This window comes from Anolis sagrei, chromosome 9 (assembly GCF_037176765.1).
Source record: "Anolis sagrei isolate rAnoSag1 chromosome 9, rAnoSag1.mat, whole genome shotgun sequence".
Lineage (NCBI taxonomy): Eukaryota > Metazoa > Chordata > Lepidosauria > Squamata > Dactyloidae > Anolis > Anolis sagrei.
This window is the reverse complement of record NC_090029.1, coordinates 33529500-33551124: the sequence shown is the minus strand read 5'-3', so window position 1 is coordinate 33551124 and position 21625 is coordinate 33529500. Positions and strand designations below refer to the sequence as shown.

At 41.4% G+C, this 21625-nt stretch overlaps 2 protein-coding genes across 4 annotated transcripts in view; one reads left to right on the top strand and one right to left on the bottom strand.

Moving 5' to 3' along the window:
* The window catches only part of CEMIP (cell migration inducing hyaluronidase 1), a 186321-nt gene extending 177396 nt beyond the window's left edge, over positions 1 to 8925 (top strand). For all 3 annotated transcript variants that reach the window (XM_067471438.1, XM_067471440.1, XM_067471439.1), the window contains exons 26-29: positions 94 to 177; positions 2145 to 2302; positions 3488 to 3588; positions 5492 to 8925. In XM_067471438.1, the coding sequence (XP_067327539.1) occupies positions 94 to 177; positions 2145 to 2302; positions 3488 to 3588; positions 5492 to 5619 (471 nt within the window). In that variant the 3' untranslated portion in view covers positions 5620 to 8925. The remainder of the gene's footprint in view (positions 1 to 93; positions 178 to 2144; positions 2303 to 3487; positions 3589 to 5491) is intronic.
* A 2795-nt stretch (positions 8926 to 11720) lies between these two features.
* MESD (mesoderm development LRP chaperone) lies at positions 11721 to 20435 on the bottom strand. The gene is made up of 3 exons (XM_060755201.2): positions 20224 to 20435; positions 15027 to 15259; positions 11721 to 13013 (listed from the first exon to the last, which is right to left on the bottom strand). Exons 1-3 carry the CDS (start codon positions 20386 to 20388, stop codon positions 12749 to 12751), a joined length of 663 nt encoding a protein of 220 aa, XP_060611184.2. The 5' UTR covers positions 20389 to 20435; the 3' UTR covers positions 11721 to 12748.
* Between the last annotated feature and the right edge of the window lie 1190 nt (positions 20436 to 21625).

The window sequence follows — 21625 nt, the reverse complement described above, 5'->3', positions numbered from 1 at the left end:
TAATATTGTTAATAATATAACATTTAGTGAGAAAATGTTTTGGAAGGATAATACAAAGATCGACACCATTTTCTTTTCCTTTCTTCTCAATAGAAGAGGGACCACTTTGTGGAAGTGAAGATAGACAGCCACAAGACTAGATATTTCCACCTCCGGGATGACTTTGCATATATTTCCGTAAGTATTTTTTGTATAGGGCTGTTTGGTGATTTAAAAACAAACAAAAACAAATAAGCGTAAAGGAAAGAAATCAAGGAAAGTGTCTACGGACAATGCCGGCTCTTCGGCTTAGAAATGGAGATGAGCACCACACCCCAGAGTCAGACATGACTGGACTTAATGTCAGGGGACTACCTTTACCTTAAGAATAACAAGTTGAATCCAACTTTAGTATATGTGTTGCCAAAGTGATTCATTTCTTAACTCAGGACGAGTACATAAGCAGTTGGTTTAAGATCAATTCCAAGAGGATATGATAGATGAAAATGCAACATGTATGTATTAATAATATTACAGTATAATGGTATAGTACAATATCATGCGATGTGCGGGGCTTGATGAATGCAAGGCTGGGGTGAAAATTGCTGGAAGAAACATTCACAACCTCAGATATGCAGATGACACCACTCTGATGGGCAAAAGCGAGGAGGAGCTGAGGAGCCTTCTAATCAAGGTGAAAGAAGAAAGCGCAAAAGCCGGGTTGCAGCTAAACGTCAAAAAAACCAAGATTATGGCAACAAGAATGATTGACAACTGGGAAATAGAGGGAGAAAACGTGGAGGCCATGACAGACTTTGTATTTCTAGGTGCAAAGATGAGTGCAGATGCAGACTGTAGCGAGGAAATCAGAAGACGCTTCCTTCTTGGGAGGAGAGCAATGTCCAGTCTCGATAAAATAGTCAAGAGTAGAGACATCAGACTGGCAACAAAGATCCGCCTAGTCAAAGCCATGGTCTTCCCTGTAGTCACCTACGGATGTGAGAGCTGGACCTTCGGGAAGGCTGAGCGAAGGAAGAGAGATGCTTTTGAGCTGTGGTGTTGGAGGAAAGTTCTGAGAGTGCCTTGGACTGCGAGAAGATCCAACCAGTCCATCCTCCAGGAAATAAAGCCCGACTGCTCACTGGAGGGAAGGAGACTAGAGACAAAGTTGAAGTACTTTGGCCACATCATGAGGAGACAGCAAAGCCTGGAGAAGACAATGATGCTGGGGAAAGTGGAAGGCAAAAGGAAGAGGGGCCGACCAAGGGCAAGATGGATAGATGGCATCCTTGAAGTGACTGGACTGACCTTGAAGGAGCTGGGGGTGATGACGGCCGACAGGGAGCTCTGGTGTGGGCTGGTCCATGAGGTCACGAAGAGTCGGAGACGACTGAACGAATGAACAACAACACAATATAGTAATATATAATACTAATATTGTGTTATGGTAATAATTAAGTATGTGCAATCCATGGTTCTAAATGGTTCTAAAGTACTTACAAAACTAAAGTTCTGGTGGTGAAAACTAGTGGATGCTGATACTTTGCTTTTACAGTGTTGCTAAAGTTTTGGTGGTGAAACTTTCAGAACTCTAACACAACTTTCAGAATTTAATTATAAATGGCAGTTCCTAATAGGTTCTGTCATAAAAATCACCAATAATGAAATAATAATGAAATTTTGAAAGTTTTGTTAGAGTTCTGAAATTTTCACCACCAGAACTTTAGCAACACTGTAGAAGCAAAGCACCAGCGCCCCCTAGTTTTCACAACCAGAACTTTAGTTTTGTAAGTATTTTAGAACCATTTAGAACCATGGATTGCACATGCCTAGTAATAATATAGTATATTGTATTTACATATTACTTGTAAGCCGCTCTGAGTCCCTTTCGGGGTGAGAAGGGCAGCATATAAATGTCATAAATAAATAAATAAAATTAATAAATATGAATTCTGGTTTATTGTATTCAATCATTTAACTCTCTATCAAGCAAGAAAAGAGCCGGCTTTTTGAAACATGCCCTTTTTTCTTTTCTTTTGGGGAACATCAAAATCTGTGTTTGGGTACAGAAAAAAGACTACGTGTCTCTAGGAATCCAAGGTTATAAAGTTCCAACTTTTAACTGGTTTTAATATGGATTTTTTCCCTTTATTTGCACTCTGTAGGTTGAAGGAAAAAAGTTTTATCTTTCTGAAGACGGGATCCAAGTAGTGGTGATTGATGGGTACAATGGAAAAATCGTGGATCAGACGAGCTTCAAAAACTCCATTCTGCAAGGAATTCCAGCACAGATAGAAAACTATGTCAATAACATCCGGGCCAAGTAAGTGAAAGGGAAATGGCATACGTATCCGGCATCTGGATGTAGCACAGGCATGGGCAAACTTGGGCCCTCCGGGTGTTTTGGACTTCAACTCCCACCATTCCTAACTGTCTCAGGCTCATTCCTTTTTCCCTTCAGCTGCTTAAGGAAAGGGCCTGAGGCTGTTAGGAATGGTGGGAGTTGAAGTCCAAAACACCCAGAGGACCCAAGTTTTCTCATGCTTGCATTTTTGGCCTTTGAAGAGGTTGTTGCTGTTGTTGCTATTATTATTATTATTATTATTATTATTATTATTATTATTATTATTATTATTAGCACAAGATGAGTACACAGCAAACAAGGTCACCCTGCTGGCTGTTGTATTGGATCACACGTCAGACACTAATACAACGGTCTTGCTCAGAAAACAGTGGCCAGAATCACTGGGTTGCTGTGCATTTTTTCGGGCTGTATGGCCATGTTCCAGAAGCATTCTCTCCTGACGTCTGTGGCAGGCATCTTCAGAGATTGAGGAGTAATTGGGGTTTATATATATGTGGAATGCTCATCAAGGTGGCCATGTAACACCTCCAACAAAGAATTCCCCTGGCAGGAAGCAGCCAGGCTTTGAACCTGCTAGGCTATCAAGCTGGCCAATTGCACCATTCACACTTGCCTCAAAGACAATAGTTCTTTCTCCCACCCTGGACCTTCCACAGATATATAAACCCCACTTACTTAGTTTCCAACAGACTCCTCAACCTCTGAGGATGCCTGCCATAGATGCCCTATACTTGTCTCGTGATGTTTTGTATTGATGTGTTTCACCGCTTTAAGTCGCCTGAGGGCTGAGAAAAGCGGTATATAAATAAAGTAAGTAAATAAATAAATAAATGTGGGCAAAACATCAGGAGAGAATGCTTCTAGAACATGGCCATACAGCCCCGAAAAATGCAAAGCAACCCAGTGTGTAGCTATTTACTGCAGTGCATTTTCTGGAAAAGAAACATATGAAAGCCATTGGAAAACATTGGCAGAGTGGGCATTTTAAGATGAAGGCAGCGGCAACGTTGTCATCCGACTCCGTAATAAATTTGCAAAACTAATGCAGGCCATTTGCATAGTAAGTCTCATTTAGAGCACTCCAGCAGCACTTTCAATTGATAAATGTCTCAATGGGCTAATGCACTTTTTTTCCTCCTCTAGTTCCATAGTGGTGATGACATCCAAAGGAAAATTAAATTCAAAAAGCCCATGGACTAAAATCCTGGATAGGCTTGGAGCAGAGACAGGCTTTAAATTAAAAGGTAAAAATAATTTTTAAGAACCTTACATTAAAATATTTGATTTTGTGTGTGTGTGTGTGTTTTTGAGGAACGACTTGAGAAACTGCAAGTTGCTTCTGGTGTAAGAGAACTGACCGTCTGCAAGGACATTGCGCAGGGGATGCCTGGATGTTTTACCATCCCATGGGAAGCTGGATCTGACAGATGGGAGCTCACCCCGCTCCCTAGATTTGAACCACCAACTTTTCAGTCAGCAGTCCTGCCAACACAAGGGTTTAACCCATTGCACCACCAGGAGCTCCATTTTGATGTTGTGAATTTATATGCTTCCTGGTAATTTTAAAGTTCAGTGGGCTCCTGTTTTTCCTTCCATCAATACTCAATAAATGATCAAAAAGTGTAGAACAATATGGCATTGCTTGTCGGGATCTTTCCAGAGCCTGAAATAACTTCAAACCGGATTATAGTGCCTGTATAGATGGAGCCATAGGCTGGATCTGCACTGCCAAATGATGCAGTTTGAATTGCATAATATAGTCAGCATAGTCCCATATAATGCAATGCATTAGATGGAGCTACACTATGTTGTGCAGTTCAAACGGAATTATTTGGCAGTGTAGGTTCAGTCCAAGTAAACATATAGACTCCTCCTCTGGAGGGTGGGTTGCTGTGAGTTTTCTGGGCTGTATGGCCATGTTCCAGAAGCATTCTCTCCTGACGTTTGGCCCACATCTATGGCAGGCATTCTCAGAGGTTGTGATGTCTGTTTGAAACTAGGCAAGGGAGGTTTATATATTTGTGGAACGTCCAGCATGGGAGAAAGAACTCTTGTCCGCTTGAGGCAGGTGTGATTGTTGCAATTGAACATCTTGATTGGCATTTAATGGCCTTTCGGCTTCAAAGCCTGGCTGATTACTGCCTGGAGGAATCCTTTGTTTGGAGGTGTTAGCTTGCCCGGATTGTCTGGAATTTACTGTCTTTAGTTTTTTTTAAATACTGGTAGCCAGATTTTGTTAACTTTCATGGTTTCCTCCTTTCTGCTGAAATTGTCCACATGCTTGTGGATTTCAGTGGCTTCTCTGTGTAGTCTGATAGGGTAGTTGACAGCCAGGCTTTGAAGCTAAAAGGTTATTTAAGGTTTAGTCGAAGGCTTTCATGGCTGGAATCACTAGGTTCTTGTGGGTTTTTTCGGGCTATAGAGCCATGTTCTAGAGGCATTTCTCCTGACGTTTCGCCTGCTGCCATAGATGCAGGCGAAACGTCAGGAGAAATGCCTCTAGAACATGGCTCTATAGCCCAAAAAAACCCACAAGAACCTAGTTATTTAAGGTTATTTAAACAAAAGATTGCCCCAGGCACTGTCAGGCCATTATATGCTAATCAAGGTGGTCAGTTGAAACATTCACACCTAGCTCCAACAGACAAGAGTCCTTTGTTCCACCCTGGTCATTCCACAGATATATAAACTCAGTTTCCTAGTTCCAACAGTCCTCACTACCTCTGAGGATGCTTGTCATAGATGCAGGCGAAACGTCAGGAGAAAATGCCTCTAGAACATGGCCATATAGCCCGAAAAAACCTACAACAACCAAGACTTTGCTGTTCCCGTTTTTGGTCAAAAGATATTTAGCTACCTGCGCTCCTTCTATTTTTATTGGTTTTATACTAATTTATGCAATGCTTTTTATACGAAATAAATAAACAATGTGTTTGCTCAGTATTTGCATTTAGAAACTGGAGAAAATACCAATAATTATAACTGAACTCCACTGTAAACTGATTTGGCTCAACTCGTCTTCCAGTTCATGATTGGCAGAAACTTTCCCCCCTTGGCATTAACACAAAGATAATGTTTTGCAGAGTTACTTGTTGCTTCAAAGATCCTTCTTCTCATCCACCGTTCTTACCTTTTTTCTTCAAACAGATAAATTTGCTTTTGTTGGATACAAGGGCAGCTTCCGTCCATACTGGGTAAAGCTGAAAACAGACGAGGAGGCAGTGAGGATCTTCCAAGCGTTGCCAGTTCCAGTGGTGAAGAAAATGAAATTGTGAGGAAGTTGCGTATGTCACCTTTCTGCTTTTCTCAACAACAGAGAAGACATTGAGGACAGCCGTGCCCGTGGCCCTTAAAAGATGTAATATATTTTGTTGATGTACATAAAAGAAATCTTATTATAAATGAATTAAGGGGGCCGCATCGGCCCACCAGCATTCCTGAACCACTGCAAGTCAAGTTCATTGATCTGCTTACGAAGAATGGGTCAACTGTCCTCTTCTCGCAGACAAATATGAAGGCAAGGAGAAGTTCATCCTTCGTAGCCATGTCCTTTTGGAAAGGCATTGGGTTTGCCACTGTGTGAACAGAATACTGGAAGAGATGGGTCCTTGGTTAGGTACTATTAGGTTCCTAATCTTTAATTTCACACTCACTGTAGCACAACTACAGCCTTTCTCATGTTTGTGCACAGGGGTCTCAGGTACACAGTGCTTCTTCTCCTATTGTAGCCTTCAAATACTCATTTTCAAAACAACTACTCAGGAAAAAGTCGTACTTCTAATTGGAGCTACTGGCTATGTAAATATAAAAGTATAATCTAAAGTCTGTACTAAATGGCAAGCAAAAAATTGGTTGGAACCCCACAACTTTCTGGAATGTTGGGCCACTTGAAGGGACACTGTGTACATTGAACACAAAAGGGGGGTTTAAGTGTTAAATGGGTCACAGGGCTCGTAAACAGGTACATCATAATCCAGAGCACTACTATTTTGGACCGGCTTTGGATTCAGCTGAGCGGTTTACATGTTCTGTTCCAAGTTATACGAGGGTTGAATGAAAAGTAATGCCTCCACCTTCGTAACTCCTAAACAGATTGCAAGAGCCTATCGACTGTTAAGAAAGAAGATGTCACCTTAACATCTTTAAACTTACTCACCCAATGATGCACAGTACTCACACCAACACAATCACCATAAACAGCTTGCATTCTCTGATGAATCTCCTTTGGGGTGACACTTTCTGCTGTCAAGAATTCAATGACTGCACATTGCTTAAGTCGCATTGACCAACCATCTGCACAGGGTTCCATACTTTGCACTTTAACAACACAACTGTTCCATGCTAAGGCTTCCTACCAAAATGGAACTGTAGAGGAGAGTCTACTGAATAAGCCAGTACCTGCCGCATACCAGTACTGCCATCTGTTGAGGAGTTACGAAGGTGGAGGCATTACTTTTCATTCAACCCTCATAGCAATGGCAAGAACTGGGGTCTCTTCCATACAGCTGAATAAAATCCTACATTATCTGTTTTGAACTAGGGTATATGGCAGAGTGGACTCAGATGATCCAGTTCAAAGCAGATACTGTGGAATTTTCTGCCTTGATATTCTGGGTTATATGGCTGTGCGGAAGGGCTCCAGGTTAACTGGTTTTACCCTGCATTACCAACCAAAAGTCCCTTGATGTTGTCTTGGACATCCAGGAACAACTTGTGGTTGAAATCAGTGTAAAGGGCCAGCACAGACAACCCTACAAGTGAGGCCAAACATCTGTTTAATGACTGTGGAGAAATAGAAGCAAACTACTATCACTGGCACTTTGGTAATTTAGAATGTCTTACAAAAGAAAAGAAAATATATTGTCGAAGGCTTTCATGGCCGGAATCACTGGGATGTTGTGTATTTTCCGGGCTGTATGACCACGTTCCAGAAATATTCTCTCTTGATGTTTAGCCTGTATCTATGGCAGGCATCCTCAGAGGTGGTGAGGTAGGTTGGAAACTAGGAAAATGGCTTGTATATATCTGTGGAATGTCCAAAGTAGGAGAAAGAACTCTTGTCTGTTTGACAAGTCCGGCTAAACACCTCCCAACAAAGGATTCTCCCAAGCAGTAAGAAGCCAGCCTTTGAAACTGCTGGGCCATTAAATGCTAATCAAGGTGGCCAATTGAAACATTCACACCTACTTCGAACAGACAAGTGTTCTTTCTCCCACCCTGGACATTCCACAGATACCGCCCTGAGTCACCTGAGGGCTGAGAAGGGCAGTATACAAATACAGTAAATAAATAAAATAAATAAATATGTCCAATTTTCCTAGTTTCCAACAGACCTCACAACCTCTGACATCTATGGCAGGCAAAACATCAGGAGAGAAGACTTCTGAATATGACCATACAGCCCAAAAAAGTCACAATAACCCAGAAAGTAAAACAACTAGTACAACAACTTGACAATTCACAACATGTACAAGAGATTGTTTGGTAGTCTTCACAAAATCTTGAGATTTGCTGGATGAAAAAGTCCTAGATAATGGTGATTAGAAATGCTTTACACTGAACAATACACATTTTGGTGCCTCAAATGTTAGAACTGTTTCTGGGTATATCTGACTTGTTGATTCCAAAAAATGGCACGAGTTTCCCCCTATCAGCTCTAGTTTTTGAGATACAGAACATATGCCATATACCCGCTTTCCTCGGCTCGTCCACAGAAAATCGTAATAACTGTATCTAAAAAACTAGTTGGTGAAGTCTCTCAATTATGCAATTTTCTGAATCAGTGCCCCAAAGAACCCCAGGAAGAGGCTAAAAACCAAGACACTAAGATAATTATTTTCCATTGGGCCGTGTTACATATAATAATTGGAAATATCCATGGGATGTCAGCATAGAATGTTGATCCAGTGCTTTGGCATCTAAATTAATATATGTAAATTTCCCTTACTTGGATTAGAAAGCCAAATCTCAGCAGCCATCAACCAGTTATTATTTGGTCATATCAGTATCGCCAAACTGTTTCTTTCATAGTTACATGACCAACTGATGTTAGGATGTATAATAGTTATTACAAGAACTGACCATTCACAACTTGTGAATCACTGCTTTTCAAAGGCTGTAATGTAGCAAATTGCTTCCCTTGAACCTTCACCCCACGGACATCATTCTTTGACCCTTTGTGGGGGGTTTTGGTGTGCACATGCCAGTTTACCCGAAATAGCTGGTCCTTTTTCGGAACTAGATGTATAGTGTTTTGTATATTTTCTTAAAAGTTCCTGTCCAAATAAAGAGATATATTTTCTATTTATTTATTGCAAAGGCACTAAAAAAAAAGGATTATATCTGAAGAGAGCAAAGCTAGGATGGAACAAGGGTTTGGAAACACTTCTCCTCAGATTGTCAGCTTTGCACTTGAAAAATTTCTTATGGCCACAGAATGTGGTCCTCTCTTGGCATCCAGTTTTTGTAATGATTTTTTAAAAATTGCGACGTTACTTCCAAATGTATTTGCTTACAATTTAACACCCAGCTATTTGGAACACACCATTTACTGGATTAAAAGTTTTGATGCAATCTTTGAACACTTTTGTCATGGTTTGTGTTTGATTACTTCCTTGTGATGAACTGCCGGCATACATGCAATTTTGGAAAAGTAACACAATTATCCTTTCTATAACTGTGTATGAAATACATGTAGGGCTCATCTACACTGGGGAGTTTGACCTGGTGTAAATCTGTCCCAGTTAGAAGAATTTTTCTACTGTAAAAGCATTTAAAACATTTTAAATCCTCTGTGATATTTTAAGCTTAGCCTAGAAGCAATATGACTTCAATAAAACAACAACTTCACAGCCTAAGGGCCTAAAGAAATAAATACTGCCTTGGAAGACCCTATGAATTTGGGTTAGAGCCAAATGTCCTGATTTCAGAGAAAGTAAATGTACTGAGGCTCCTATAATCCTCATATTTCAACAGCAAAAATAGATACAGGGCTAACTATTTTTAAGTTGCTGTATCTCATGCTGGGTAACCTACTTTACATATTTTCCTTACATTTAACTAGTGGTGTGCTGTCGCCTTCTGTGTAAAAGTGCATTCCTAAGCATGTCCCACAAACCCGAATTTATGGAAAATTCTATACTGATAAGTTTGCCTAAAGGTAAAGGCAAAGGTTTCCCCTGACATTAAGTAGAGTCATGTCCGACTCTGGGGGGTGGTGCTCATCTCCATTTCTAAGTTGAAGAGCCTGCGTTGTCCGTAGACACTTCCAAGGTCACGTGGTCAGCAAGACTGCATGGAGCTCCATCACCTTCCTGCAGAAGCGGTACCTATTGATCTACTCACATTTGCATGATTTCAAACTGCTAGGTTGGCAGAAGCTGGGGCTGACAGGAGGCGATCACCCCACTCCCTGGATTCAAACCACTGGCCTTTCAGTCAGCAAGTTCAGCAGCTCAGTGGTTTAACCTGCTGCACCACTGGGGGGCCCATATGTTTGCCTTAAGGTCACCGTAAGTCAGCAATGACTTGAAGGCGCACGACGACACCAAAACAGAGCCTAAAGACCTAAGGTTAAACTTTATGGCTCTTCTGGTATCTGGTACAGGCTAGTCTTGCTCCAATGGCTTTGATAGATGCAGCTGACGAAAGACAGAATCCTTTCCTGAGCATGAGGGAAAGTAGAATTCAGAGATGAAAGAGGGATATTTTCCAGAACACAAATGTTAATGGTACATCTCTTAGTGGCTCAAAGGAATAATTCAATGAAGCTTTGTAGGCCCATCTGGCTGGACTGGAATAACTGGGAAGTTCCTGTTTATTTTCATGTCCTTTCCAGGTTTCGGGGGAATGGAGGAGAGACATTCTGAAACATTCCCAGGAAGCTCCCAACACTTACAATGACTTTTGATTTCCACTCTCTAGGTCAGTTTAAATTAATATTTCTGGAAACAAAATTGCATGTGGTTTCCAAAAGAAAGTGACCAGTTGGAACGGGCTTTATGGGCCATAAAGTCCACCCCCCCCCCCCCCCCCGCTCAGTGCAGGATCTCCAGCTAAAGCATCCCCAGCAGATAGCTGTCTATACTCTTTCTGAAGATATCCAGGGAAGAAGAACCTCTCTAGACAATATATTGGTGAAGTTATCTCAACTGTCAAGAAGTTCCGTCTAATGTTCGGTTGAATACTACTTTCCTGTAACTTCAAATTACTATTGATTACACCACTGAGCTGCTGAACTTGCTGGTCAGCAGTTCAAATCCAGGGAGTGGGGTGAGCCCCATCTTCTGCCAACCTAGCAGTTCGAAAACATGCAAATGTGTGTAGATCAATAGGTACCGCTTTGGCGGGAAGGTAATGGCACTCCATGAAGTCATGCTGGCCACATGACCTAGGAGGCATCTACAAACAATGCCAGCTCTTCAGCTTAGAAATGGAGATGAACACCCACCTCCAGAGTCGGACATGACTAGACTTAATGTCAAGGGGAAAACTTTACCTTTTACTAAGATTAATTACAAAAAAGTAATTGCAATAGTACTCCTTATAAATCGTCTTATAAATCAGGGTGAGGAATATTTGGTCCCCAAGATGTTTTCTAGACCAACTCTTATAGTCTGCTATCATTGGACATAGTGGAGGGGCATGATAGATGTTTTGCAAACCAAAATATCTGGGAGTCCAGTGCTCTCCCATTCCTATTGTAAGAATTACAATAACAGTTCTGCAAGTAAGATCAATATTACTATTACTAATAATAATTGGGGATGTTAAAATTAAAGCTGAAAGCAAGCGATGAAGAAACAAGCCTCGGTGCTTCAAAAATATATCTACAACAAAGAAATTGTTATTTGTTATTAATTGCTTTCAAGCTCTGCAGCTGTCTGCAATACTTCTGGCAGTTGCCCCAACCTTAAAGGTATGCTCAGAAAAGAAAATGTCAATATTGTATTATCGAAGGCTTTCATGGCCAGAAGCACTGGGTTGCTCTAAGTTTTTCGGGCTATACAGCCATGTCCCAGAAGCATTATCTCCTGATGTTTCACCTGCATCTATGGCAGGCATCCTCAGAGGTTTACTTCGATTTCACGAAGTAAACTTACCCCAAGAGCCTCTTTCTTCCTCAAGCCATTCTTACTTGCAGCACAGTCATAAGATCCACCTATACAATTTCTCTTAAGTAACACCCAATACACATATCTATATAAACACCACATATATCTATTAGTTTAGCCCAAATTTTCAGTTAGTTTTGATGTACAAGTGTAAAACAATTCAAAACAAGTTGCAGTTGCAAATATCACTCCACTTTCATTCTGAGATGATCAAAGGTGCAACGAGGCATTGTAGGAGGAACACATAGTAGGTGAAACAGCAATCTGCTTTGAAAGGCATATAAATTTATTGGCATTCTGCAAGGACTATTCATGTTGACAAGAAGTCCTTGAGCATTCTTTTTTTTTTAAACCCTTTGAAATAAATCTCCAAAGAGGATATTTTAAGTATCTTAAGTGGGCTTTTCTGGCAAAGTAACAAAATAATGAAGTGTGGCTTAACTGCATTCAATCCCTAACTTGGAATAGGTGCCTGCTCGAGGATGTTCTTTATGTTTAACATCCTTGAACAAACACAATCACAAAAACAAAAATAAGCCCTGAAACATATTTCCAGGTGGCTTCAGAATTAATCGTACCCTTTTCTCTTCTCCTTTCAACTGCTTTATTTCAATCAAATGACCTATAAGAGAGCAAGGCAGTAACTGAAATGGTCCCTTTATTTACTTTATATTCTGCCTCTCTCCCAGCTTGACTCAAGGCAGCTCATACCTTTATTCCTGTTAATTCAACAGAAAAAGTTCCATTTTAGCAGGATTTGACTGCTATTATCTGGAATAAGGAGAACAGGCAAAATACTTGTGTCTCTCAGAACTGTGCTTCTAGTATTTTGTTCTTTCGGTAGTATTTTGAGACCCAATGGTTCTGAAAGTATACTAATTACCTGAACTAATTAAAATACTGGAAAAAATGTAGGAACTTCAAGAAATGTAGGTAACTTTTTTGTCTATTTCTTCATCACCCTTGAATCATTCACATTGCTGATTCCTTGAAACTTCCTAAATAGGACTTCAAAGGAGAAAGGTCTTCTTCCTCTCCGTAGGGTAAAGTCCCTAATACTGAAATTATACATACTTTCCAATTTTACAGTTAAACAATTAACTGAGAGTAGATGAGCCACCACTCACCAGGCAGTCCCCAGATATTAACCATTAACTTTGTTGTTACTAAATATACGCTTCACATTAATAAGTAAACTGTCGCCTTGATCATCTCCACCCTGAAACCCATTCCAACGCTGTTCTTCTCTCCAAAACTTCTCCTCCTAATATTCAGTGCAGTTTATTTGGCATCATAGATCTTCTTTTGGTTTGCTTGCGTGATTATTGTCTTTTGGTGTTTCAGATTTCTTTTCAGTCACTTTTTTCTTTTTGGCTTTTTCAGGACTAGACTTATTTTTTTCTTTCTCTTTCTCCTTGGCTCCTTTGCCAGGGTATACCTGACCTTCCAGAGTCACATCGGCACACCTCTCTTGATTTATCAGGAAGTCTTTGATCTCCCATGCATAGCTTCCATCACGAAGCATGAAGATGGCGCGATTTGAGCCAACAATAAACCTGGAATTTTTCAAAAGAGCTTTGATTATTGAAAGGCCTCTGAAGTTTTACATTTCCAAGTGACTCCTAGTCAGAAATAACCCAAATATTATGTGGCACATTGGCATATGTATGAGTTCTGCTCCTCTCAGAACACATAAAAACTGCAATGTTATTACAAATGTAACATTATTGCAATTTACCTCCTTTTCAAAATACAGGCAATAAACCCATTTTTTAAAACTGACACACCATAAGAGAAGGAAGCAGTTCCAAAACTTGCTTATTTATTAAAATAGTTATAGGTGCAACTGTGAAAATTAATTTGTAAGAACTATAGGATAGTACAGCCACTGAGTGCTGAATGTTATCTGACACATGATGACAGTAGTATTTGACAGTAGTATAGAAATAACAAAAAATTATCTCTCTCTATGACATCAAAATTCGGGTTCACATATGCACATAGTATTTTTAATGAAATACTGGCTTATTTACGTTATACTGTACAGAACATGATCATAACAAATAATCTCAAAACAATGTGTTGTCGAAGGATTTCATGGTCGGAATCACTGGGTTGCTGTGAGTTTTCTGGACTGCATGGCCATGTTCCAGAACCTCACTTCTGAGGATGCCTGCCATAGATGTGGGTGAAACGTCAGTAGAGAATGCTTCTGGAACATGACCATACAGCTCCGGAAAAACTCACAGCAACCCAATCTCAAAACAAGCTAGGCAACTGCCCGGCACCAAATGCAGGTTTTTGAAAAAGACTGCAATACTTTTCTGTGACAATTATTTTTGGGTGAAACCCTGTTCACCTCCACAGTGGTTTCTCTGCAGGTTTTTCTTTTTTCTGTACAGATGCCATTGATTCAAAAGAGGTGAAAAATAAATGTGTACAGATAATAATATAAAGGAAAAATGGAAATAGTGCTAGATAAATACTACCAATTATTAACAGACAGCTTTCAGGTTAAAATCTATTGTGACTGAGGACACAAACTGACAACCCAGCCGCTACTTCAGAAGTGGAAAATCTTTTGCCTTTCTGATGTATTGGATTTCAGAAAGGATCATGTACCATGTCCAAAATGGAGATGTGACTGCCCAAAACATCTGGAAGTCAAAGATTTTCCCACATTTGTTCAAGTTTAAAAAATGTTAGATTTACTTAGAAATCAGCCCCTCTGCAGTTATAGCAATTTTCTCAGAAATTTGTACTGAATATGCAAAATACCCATATTTAGGAACTTTAAAATTGGGCTGAGACAAAGGAAACCATCACCAGTAAAGGGGAATATAGGGAGTCCCCAAGTTACAGGCATCCAACTTACAAACAATTCATAGTTAAGAACGGGATTGAGACAACAGGAATTGAGAGAAACCTACCCCTCAGAAGGGAAGCTCACTCCTGAAAGACTCAAAGTGTCTCCATTGAAGTATCACCAATCCTTGTTTCCACAAGCCAAAATCCAATTTTTACAATGACAGAAAGTGAGTTGAAATCTTCTGAAGAGAGCCACAGACAGCAAAAACAAACTCTACAGGGGTGTTAGCCCATTCCTGTGCTGTTCCAAATTTATATTGTATATGCATATTTGGCTGGAGTGACACGTAAAAATGTACCTGTTCTAACTTGCATACAAATTTAATTTCAGAACTTATCTTATCTGTAACTTGGGGACTACCTGTAACCATTCCTCAGCACTATCTGTGCTGCCAAAGACTGAGAGGAATCTACATCTAGGAGGCCACATACAACTCACTCCGAAATTACATGCACAGGAAACACTCCATGCAACAAGCCTATATTTTTACTTTTGCAATATTATTAGAGTAAAAAACATCACCCACAAAATCTTTGTGAGCCTCCCCCTTTTCTTTATTTGGGTACAACAGATTAACATAAACACCTGTCTACTAGATATATTCTTAGAGGTAAAGTCAGTTAGTTCGAATACCTACTTTTTCAGAATTAGAATTAAATCGAACAGCAAAGAGTTTTGGGATTCTAAAGAAAATGCTTACCTCTGTACATCATAGTTGGCATTGAAAAGACTCCCCTGCCACAGATTTGTAATTTCTTCTGTCTCTTTTTCAGTAGGTTCCCCAGACACTGTGGCAAACATCATAATAGTCTTCCCTTTCTTTGTCATTTTCAAAATGTTCTCAGGCTTGCTGGGGTCAATCTTAGAGAAATCTATCGGTGCAGGCGGGCGCTTATGCTCTGGAAGATCCCCTTCTTCTATATCATCATCTTTCTATTTGGAAAACAAACATGAGAATGGATAAGAATGCCTTGGAAATGAAGAAATGCTTCAGTAATCTCCAAGTACAACTATAGGCATTTCTAATATACAAGCATTTCCTGGTATAAAAGGTTCTACACTGCTATTATTTCAGGTCTCGTCTACACTGCCATATAATGCAGTTTGAATATGATTATATTATCAGTGGAGACTCTTATAATGCAGAATGAAATCAACTGAACTGGATTATATGCATCTACACTGCCATACAATTCAGACCAATCTAGATTATAATTGCAGTGTACATTGGGCCTCAATATCTAAGACTGTGCATCAGGGGAGAACAGTTATGGATAAAGGGAATAAACACACAGGATTAAGTCCAATCACACACACAATGGAAAAAGAGAGAAATGGCCACTACATACTCCATTTATCTGCCTCGCTGTGGACATGTATCCCTAAAATCACAATTCCAAAATAGAACCAATTAAACGTATATAACTGTCAATTCGCCAAGTTCTTATTGACTGAATGGCTCTTCTTTAACTACAATGAACAACTGGATTTAATATTTTGATTTATTACCCACCTCTTTTTATGGATCAAGTTAGGGCACAACATGGTTAAAATACATCCATATTAAAATACATGAAACAAAAATTACAGCACAATAAACCTGTAATGTGATTTTAAAATTCATAGTTAAAACCGACTTGCATCCTTGATTTTAAACTGTTTTCTATTCTATTTTTTAATGACTGCTTCACTGGCGAGCTTCCCCTTCCCAGGGGGCTTGTGCTCTGCTTTGTGCTGGTCAGTGACCATAATAAAGTTTTGTATTGTAATGTAACTGGCATCCACAATATAAAGAGCCTGAAAGAAACCATAGCCTTTTATTGGGAAATAGCAATCTTCTTTTCAAGTATCACTATATAAATAATAAATTTGAAATTAAGTGTAAGACTAAGGGGAAATGTTAAAGACTGGGATTTGGTTTATTAATCTGTGGTAATGACTGGAGCAGTTGTCGATTGTGAGATGTATGAAAGAGAAGTGACATTAAAAGCAGAAGTGTGACTACATAAAGATCATTTAAAGCTCTGGTTCCCAACATAAGCACAGGCCCCAGAGGAGGGCAATTTCATTTTGAAAAGAGGCAACTCAAGAATGAGTTATTAACAGTGACTTTTTTGCATTTCTTATGGCTCTAGGGGCCTCATATACAGGATATAAATCTATATTGTGACATACACCTTTTAAAATTAAAGTCAGAATGTACAGTTGGTGCCAATGGAGAGGGGAAGCCAATATCTTGGGAAGTCTGACTTGGCCATGGTGGTCCAAGGTCTTGTTACATCCCGAATAGACTACTGCAATACACACGCAGGTTTGTCTTTGAAGATTGCCCAGAAACGCCAACTACTCCAACAGTCGGCAGCCAGGCTACTCACCGGAGTGGCATAAAGAGAGCATACAACCCCTCTGTTACACCAGCTCCACTGGCTGCCAATTTGCTACCGAGCACAATTCGAAGTGCTGGTCTTAACCTTTAAAGCCATGAATGGTTCTGGCCCAGATTACCTGTCCAAACATATCTCCCATTACAAACCATCACAAAGTTTAAGATCAGCTGGAAGGGCCTTGCTCTCGAGCCCACCACCATCGCAAATGTAACTGATGGAAACAAGAAACAGGGCCTTCTCAGTGGTAGCCCCTTGCCTGTGGAACTCTCTCCCCAGTGACATCAGATTGGCTATCTCCCTCCTGTCATTTAGAAAGAAACTCAAAACCTGGTTATGGCACCAAGCATTTGAACAGTAGAAGCAGCAATCGGGAATAAGATGTGATATGTATGATAATGGACTGTCCCAGACACTGATTTTAAAGCGGTGTGGTTTTAATCAAATGTTTATTAATGTAATGTATTTTAATGAACTGTTCAATGTGTTTTATGATTGTGGTTAGCACTCGAATGAGTGCTTGTTGTGAAGCTGCCCTGAGTCCACCCCCAGGGGTGAGAAGGATGAAGTACAAATGTACAAAATAAATAAATAAAAGCCACTGACAAAGAGAAAGGAGTGGAAAGCATAGAATTAAGGAGAAAGTGCAGGAGCACAGAAAAGTGATAACATGCATGTAATCTATACGGTTCTGGCCCTGCTTACTTGTCCAAATGCACCTCCCACTACGTCCCGTCTTGCAGTTTAAGATCATCCGGTGAGACCCTGCTCTCGCTCTTGTTACATCCTGAATAGATTACTGCAACATACTAACTGGAGCGCCATACAGGGAGCACACCACCCCCTTGTTGCATCAGCTCCACTGGCTGCCGATCCACTTCCGAACTCAATTCAACATGCTGGTTTTGACGTACAAAGCTCTATACAGTTCTGGCCAAGCTTACTTGTCCGAATGCATCTCACACTACATCCCGCCTTGTAGTTCAAGATCATGCGGGGAGACCTTGCTCACTCCCGCCAGCGTCGCAAATATGTCTGGTGGGGACGAGAGACAGGGCCTTCTCAGCTGTAGCCCCCCACCTGCGGCACTCGCTTCCCAACGAGATAAGATCGACTTCATCCCTCCTGTCATTTAGGAAGAAACTGAAGTCGTGGTTCTGGGACCAGACTATTGGACAGCAGGCATAAATAGCGCTTTGGATATGGAATTTGACTAGAATGGGGATACGGCGGTTTCCATACTAATAGTTCACACACATCCAGAGAGCACTGTGGACTCAAACAATGATGGATCTGGACCAAACTTGGCACGAATATTCCATATGCCCAAATATGAACACTGGTGGAGTTTGGGGAAAATCGACCTTGACATTTGGGAGTTGTAGTTGCTGGGATTTATAGTTCACCTACAACCAAAGAGCATTCTGAACTCCACCAATGATGGAATTCAACTAAACATGGCATACAGGACTTCCATGACCAACAGAACACACTGGAAGGGTGTTTTTATTGTTTTCATTAATGTTCTATTTATTGTTTTAATAAATAGAACTGCCCCCTCCCTCATGACGTTCAGGAAACTAACAAAGACCTGGTTGTGGAACGCGGCATTTGACAACTGATTTAATTCTTTGCCCACATGAAAGGAGGATGATGAATGGGATTGTGATGGTGTTGGACGATTTGGCTCTTTTAACTGTGATGATAATGTTTTAATGTGTATGGTGCTGATATTTTAATCGTGTTATGAAGTGGCATTGTGTTGTTACTGTATATTGTTTGTATGTTAACACATGTTGTGAACCGGTCCAAATCCCTCTTTGAAGGTGAGAGGGTCGGTATATAAAACCTCGAAATAAATAAATAAATAAATTGTTATACTGCTTTGTTATATTTAATGGCATCAAATTGTGCCAAATGTAAACTGCCCTGAGTCCCCCTTTGAAGGTTGAGAAGGACGGGGTAAAAATGCTGGAAATAAAATAAATAAATTGTGGATGTTATTTTCTAAAGGACATTTCAAGTATTTAGTCTGTGTTTCAGAAACGTTGTTTATATATGCATTTTTATATCTACCAGTCGCTATGCAAAATATAGAAGGATAAATGTAGTGTAGTCTGGATGAGGGCGAACAAATTGAAATTGAATCCAGACAAGACAGAGGTACTCCTGGTCAGTCGCAAGGCTGAACAGGGTATAGGGTTAGAACCTGTGTTGGATGGGGTCGCACTCCCCTTGAAGACGCACGTTCGCAGCTTGGGTGTGATCTTGGACTCGTCACTGAGCCTGGAACCCCAGGTCTCAGCGGTGACCAGGGGAGCATTCGCACAATTAAAACTAGTGCGCCAGCTGCGCCCATACCTTGGGAAGCCTGACCTGGACACGGTAGTCCATGCTCTAGTCACATCCCGTTTAGACTACTGCAACACTCTCTACGTGGGGTTGCCTCTGAAGACTGCTCGGAAGCTTCAAATGGTCCAACAATCAGCAGCCAGGTTGCTAACAGGAGCGGCACTCAGGGAGCATACCTCTCCTCTGTTGCGCCAGCTCCACTGGCTGCCAATTTGCTACCGGGCACAATTCAAAGTGCTGGCTTTAGCCTTTAAAGCCCTAAACGGTTCTTGCCCGACCTACCTGTCTGAACGCATCTCCTCCTATGAACCAGTTAGGACATTAAGATTGTCCGGGGAGGCCCTGCTCTTGATCCCGCCAGCCTCACAAGCACGCTTGGCGGGGACGAGAGACAGGGCCTTCCCAGTGGTGGCCCCTCGGCTGTGGAACGCCCTTCCCGCAGACATTAGATCGGCCCCTTCCTTGCTGGCATTCCGGAGGAAAGTAAAGACCTGGATGTTTGAACAGGCATTTGACTAAGCAGTGTGATTGATTAACTGATTATTGGAACACGGAGTAACGGACAACGAGTTTTGGATTCTGATTTCACTGACTAGACCGGATGGATTTGTTATATTGATGTATTGATGTTTTGATGCCTATGTTATGATGTTAATGACTTGTGATGCTTCTGTATTTTAAATGCATAATGATTTTGTATCCTGTATACCTAAACTGTTGTAAACCGCTCTGAGTTGCCCGAGGCCTGAGAAATATACAAATAAAGTAAATATATACAAATAAAGTAAATAAATACAAATAAAGTAAATAAATAAATAACAGTTTTTGAAACTATTAGTATGGAAAGCGAACTCTCCAAACTACAAAAATCTAATGAAAATAGGACTTATAATTGAGATGTGGGAGACCCACATGAAGGCGATGTAAGGCTCTAATGCAGGCATGGGCCAACTTGGGCCCTCCCTCCTGGTGTTTTGGACTTCAACTCCCACCATTCCCAACAGCCTCAGGCCCTTTCCTTTCCCTCCTCAGCCGCTTAAGCGGCTGAGGGGGGAAAGGAAGGGGCCTGAGGCTGTTGGGAATGGTGGGAGTTGAAGTCCAAAACACCAGGAGGGAGGGCCCAAGTTGGCCCATGCCTGATGGGAAAGCCCTCCTACCGACCTCCCACTGCTCCAGCAGCCGCGCCATGTCGGCGTCGTTGTAGTCCCGAATGTCCTTCTTCTTCGCGGGCTTGGAGGGGGGCTTCTTGGGCTCCTCGGAGGCGAAAGAGGCGGCCAGGACGCACAGCGCCACGACTAGGCCCCAAAAAGCGCCGGCGGCCGCCATCTTGTCGCCTCCTTCGGCCAGCCGCGCGTGCGCATGCGCGGAAGAGGCCTCCCTCGGCCCGTGCGCAGGCGCGGCGTCACCACAAGCGACTTCCGAAAACTCCCCTTCTCATTGGCAGCGGCTCCCGTGTGCGCAGGCGCGGGGAGAGGGCAATGCGGCGCGGGCGGGCGCGAGAAACCAATTTAGAAACTCAGCCAAGAGACTAGGCTGGTCTCATTGTCACTCTCAGCCTATCATTCAAATATCCCATCTATGCCATATAATGCAGTCTTAGCTCTATTATTTCCATAATGTTCTTTAAAAAAAAACTCATCTTCAGAAAACAAAAACATTGGCTGAGTTGGAAATGCTGGATTATTATTATTATTATTATTATTATTATTATTAGGTTTTTTGGGGGCTATATGGCCATTTTCTAGTGGCATTCTCTCCTGATGTTTTGCCTGCATCTATGGCAAGCATCCTCAGAGGTAGTGAGGTCTGTTGGAACTAGGAAAAAGGGTTTATATCTCTGTGGAATGATCAGGGTGGGGCAAAGGACTCTTGTCTGCTGGAGTTAGGTGTGAATGTTTCAGCTGACCACCTTGATTAGCATTTGAAGGCCTGGCAGTGCCTGGGGCGATCTTTTGTTGAGAGGTGAATAGATGTCTGGGTTCTTGTAGGTTTTTTCGAGCTATATGGCCGTGGTCTAGAGGCATTCTCTGCTGACGTTTCGCCTGCATCTATGGCAAGCATCCTCAGAGGTAGTGAAATCTGTTGGAACTAGGGGAAAGGGTTTATATCTCTGTGGAATGACCAGGGTGGGGCAAAGGACTCTTGTCTGCTGGAGCTAGGTATGAATGTTTCAACTGACCACCTTGATTAGCATTGGAAGGCCTGGCAGTGCCTGGGGCAATCTTTTGTTGAGAGGTGAATAGATGTCTGGGTTCTTGTAGGTTTTTTCGTGCTATATGGCCATGGTCTAGAGGAATTCTCTCCTGACGTTTCGCCTGCATCTATGGCAAGCATCCTCAGAGGTAGTGAGGTCTGTTGGAACTAGGAAAATGGGTTTATATATCTGTGGAATGACCAGGGTGAGACAAAGGACTCTTCTCTGCTGGAGCTAGGTGTGAATGTTTCAACTGACCACCTTCATTAGCATTTGAAGGCCTGGCTGATCCTGGGAAAATCTCTTGCTGAGAGGTGTTAAGATGTGCCTGGTTGTTTCCTCTCTGCTGTTTTGCTGTAGTCATTTTAG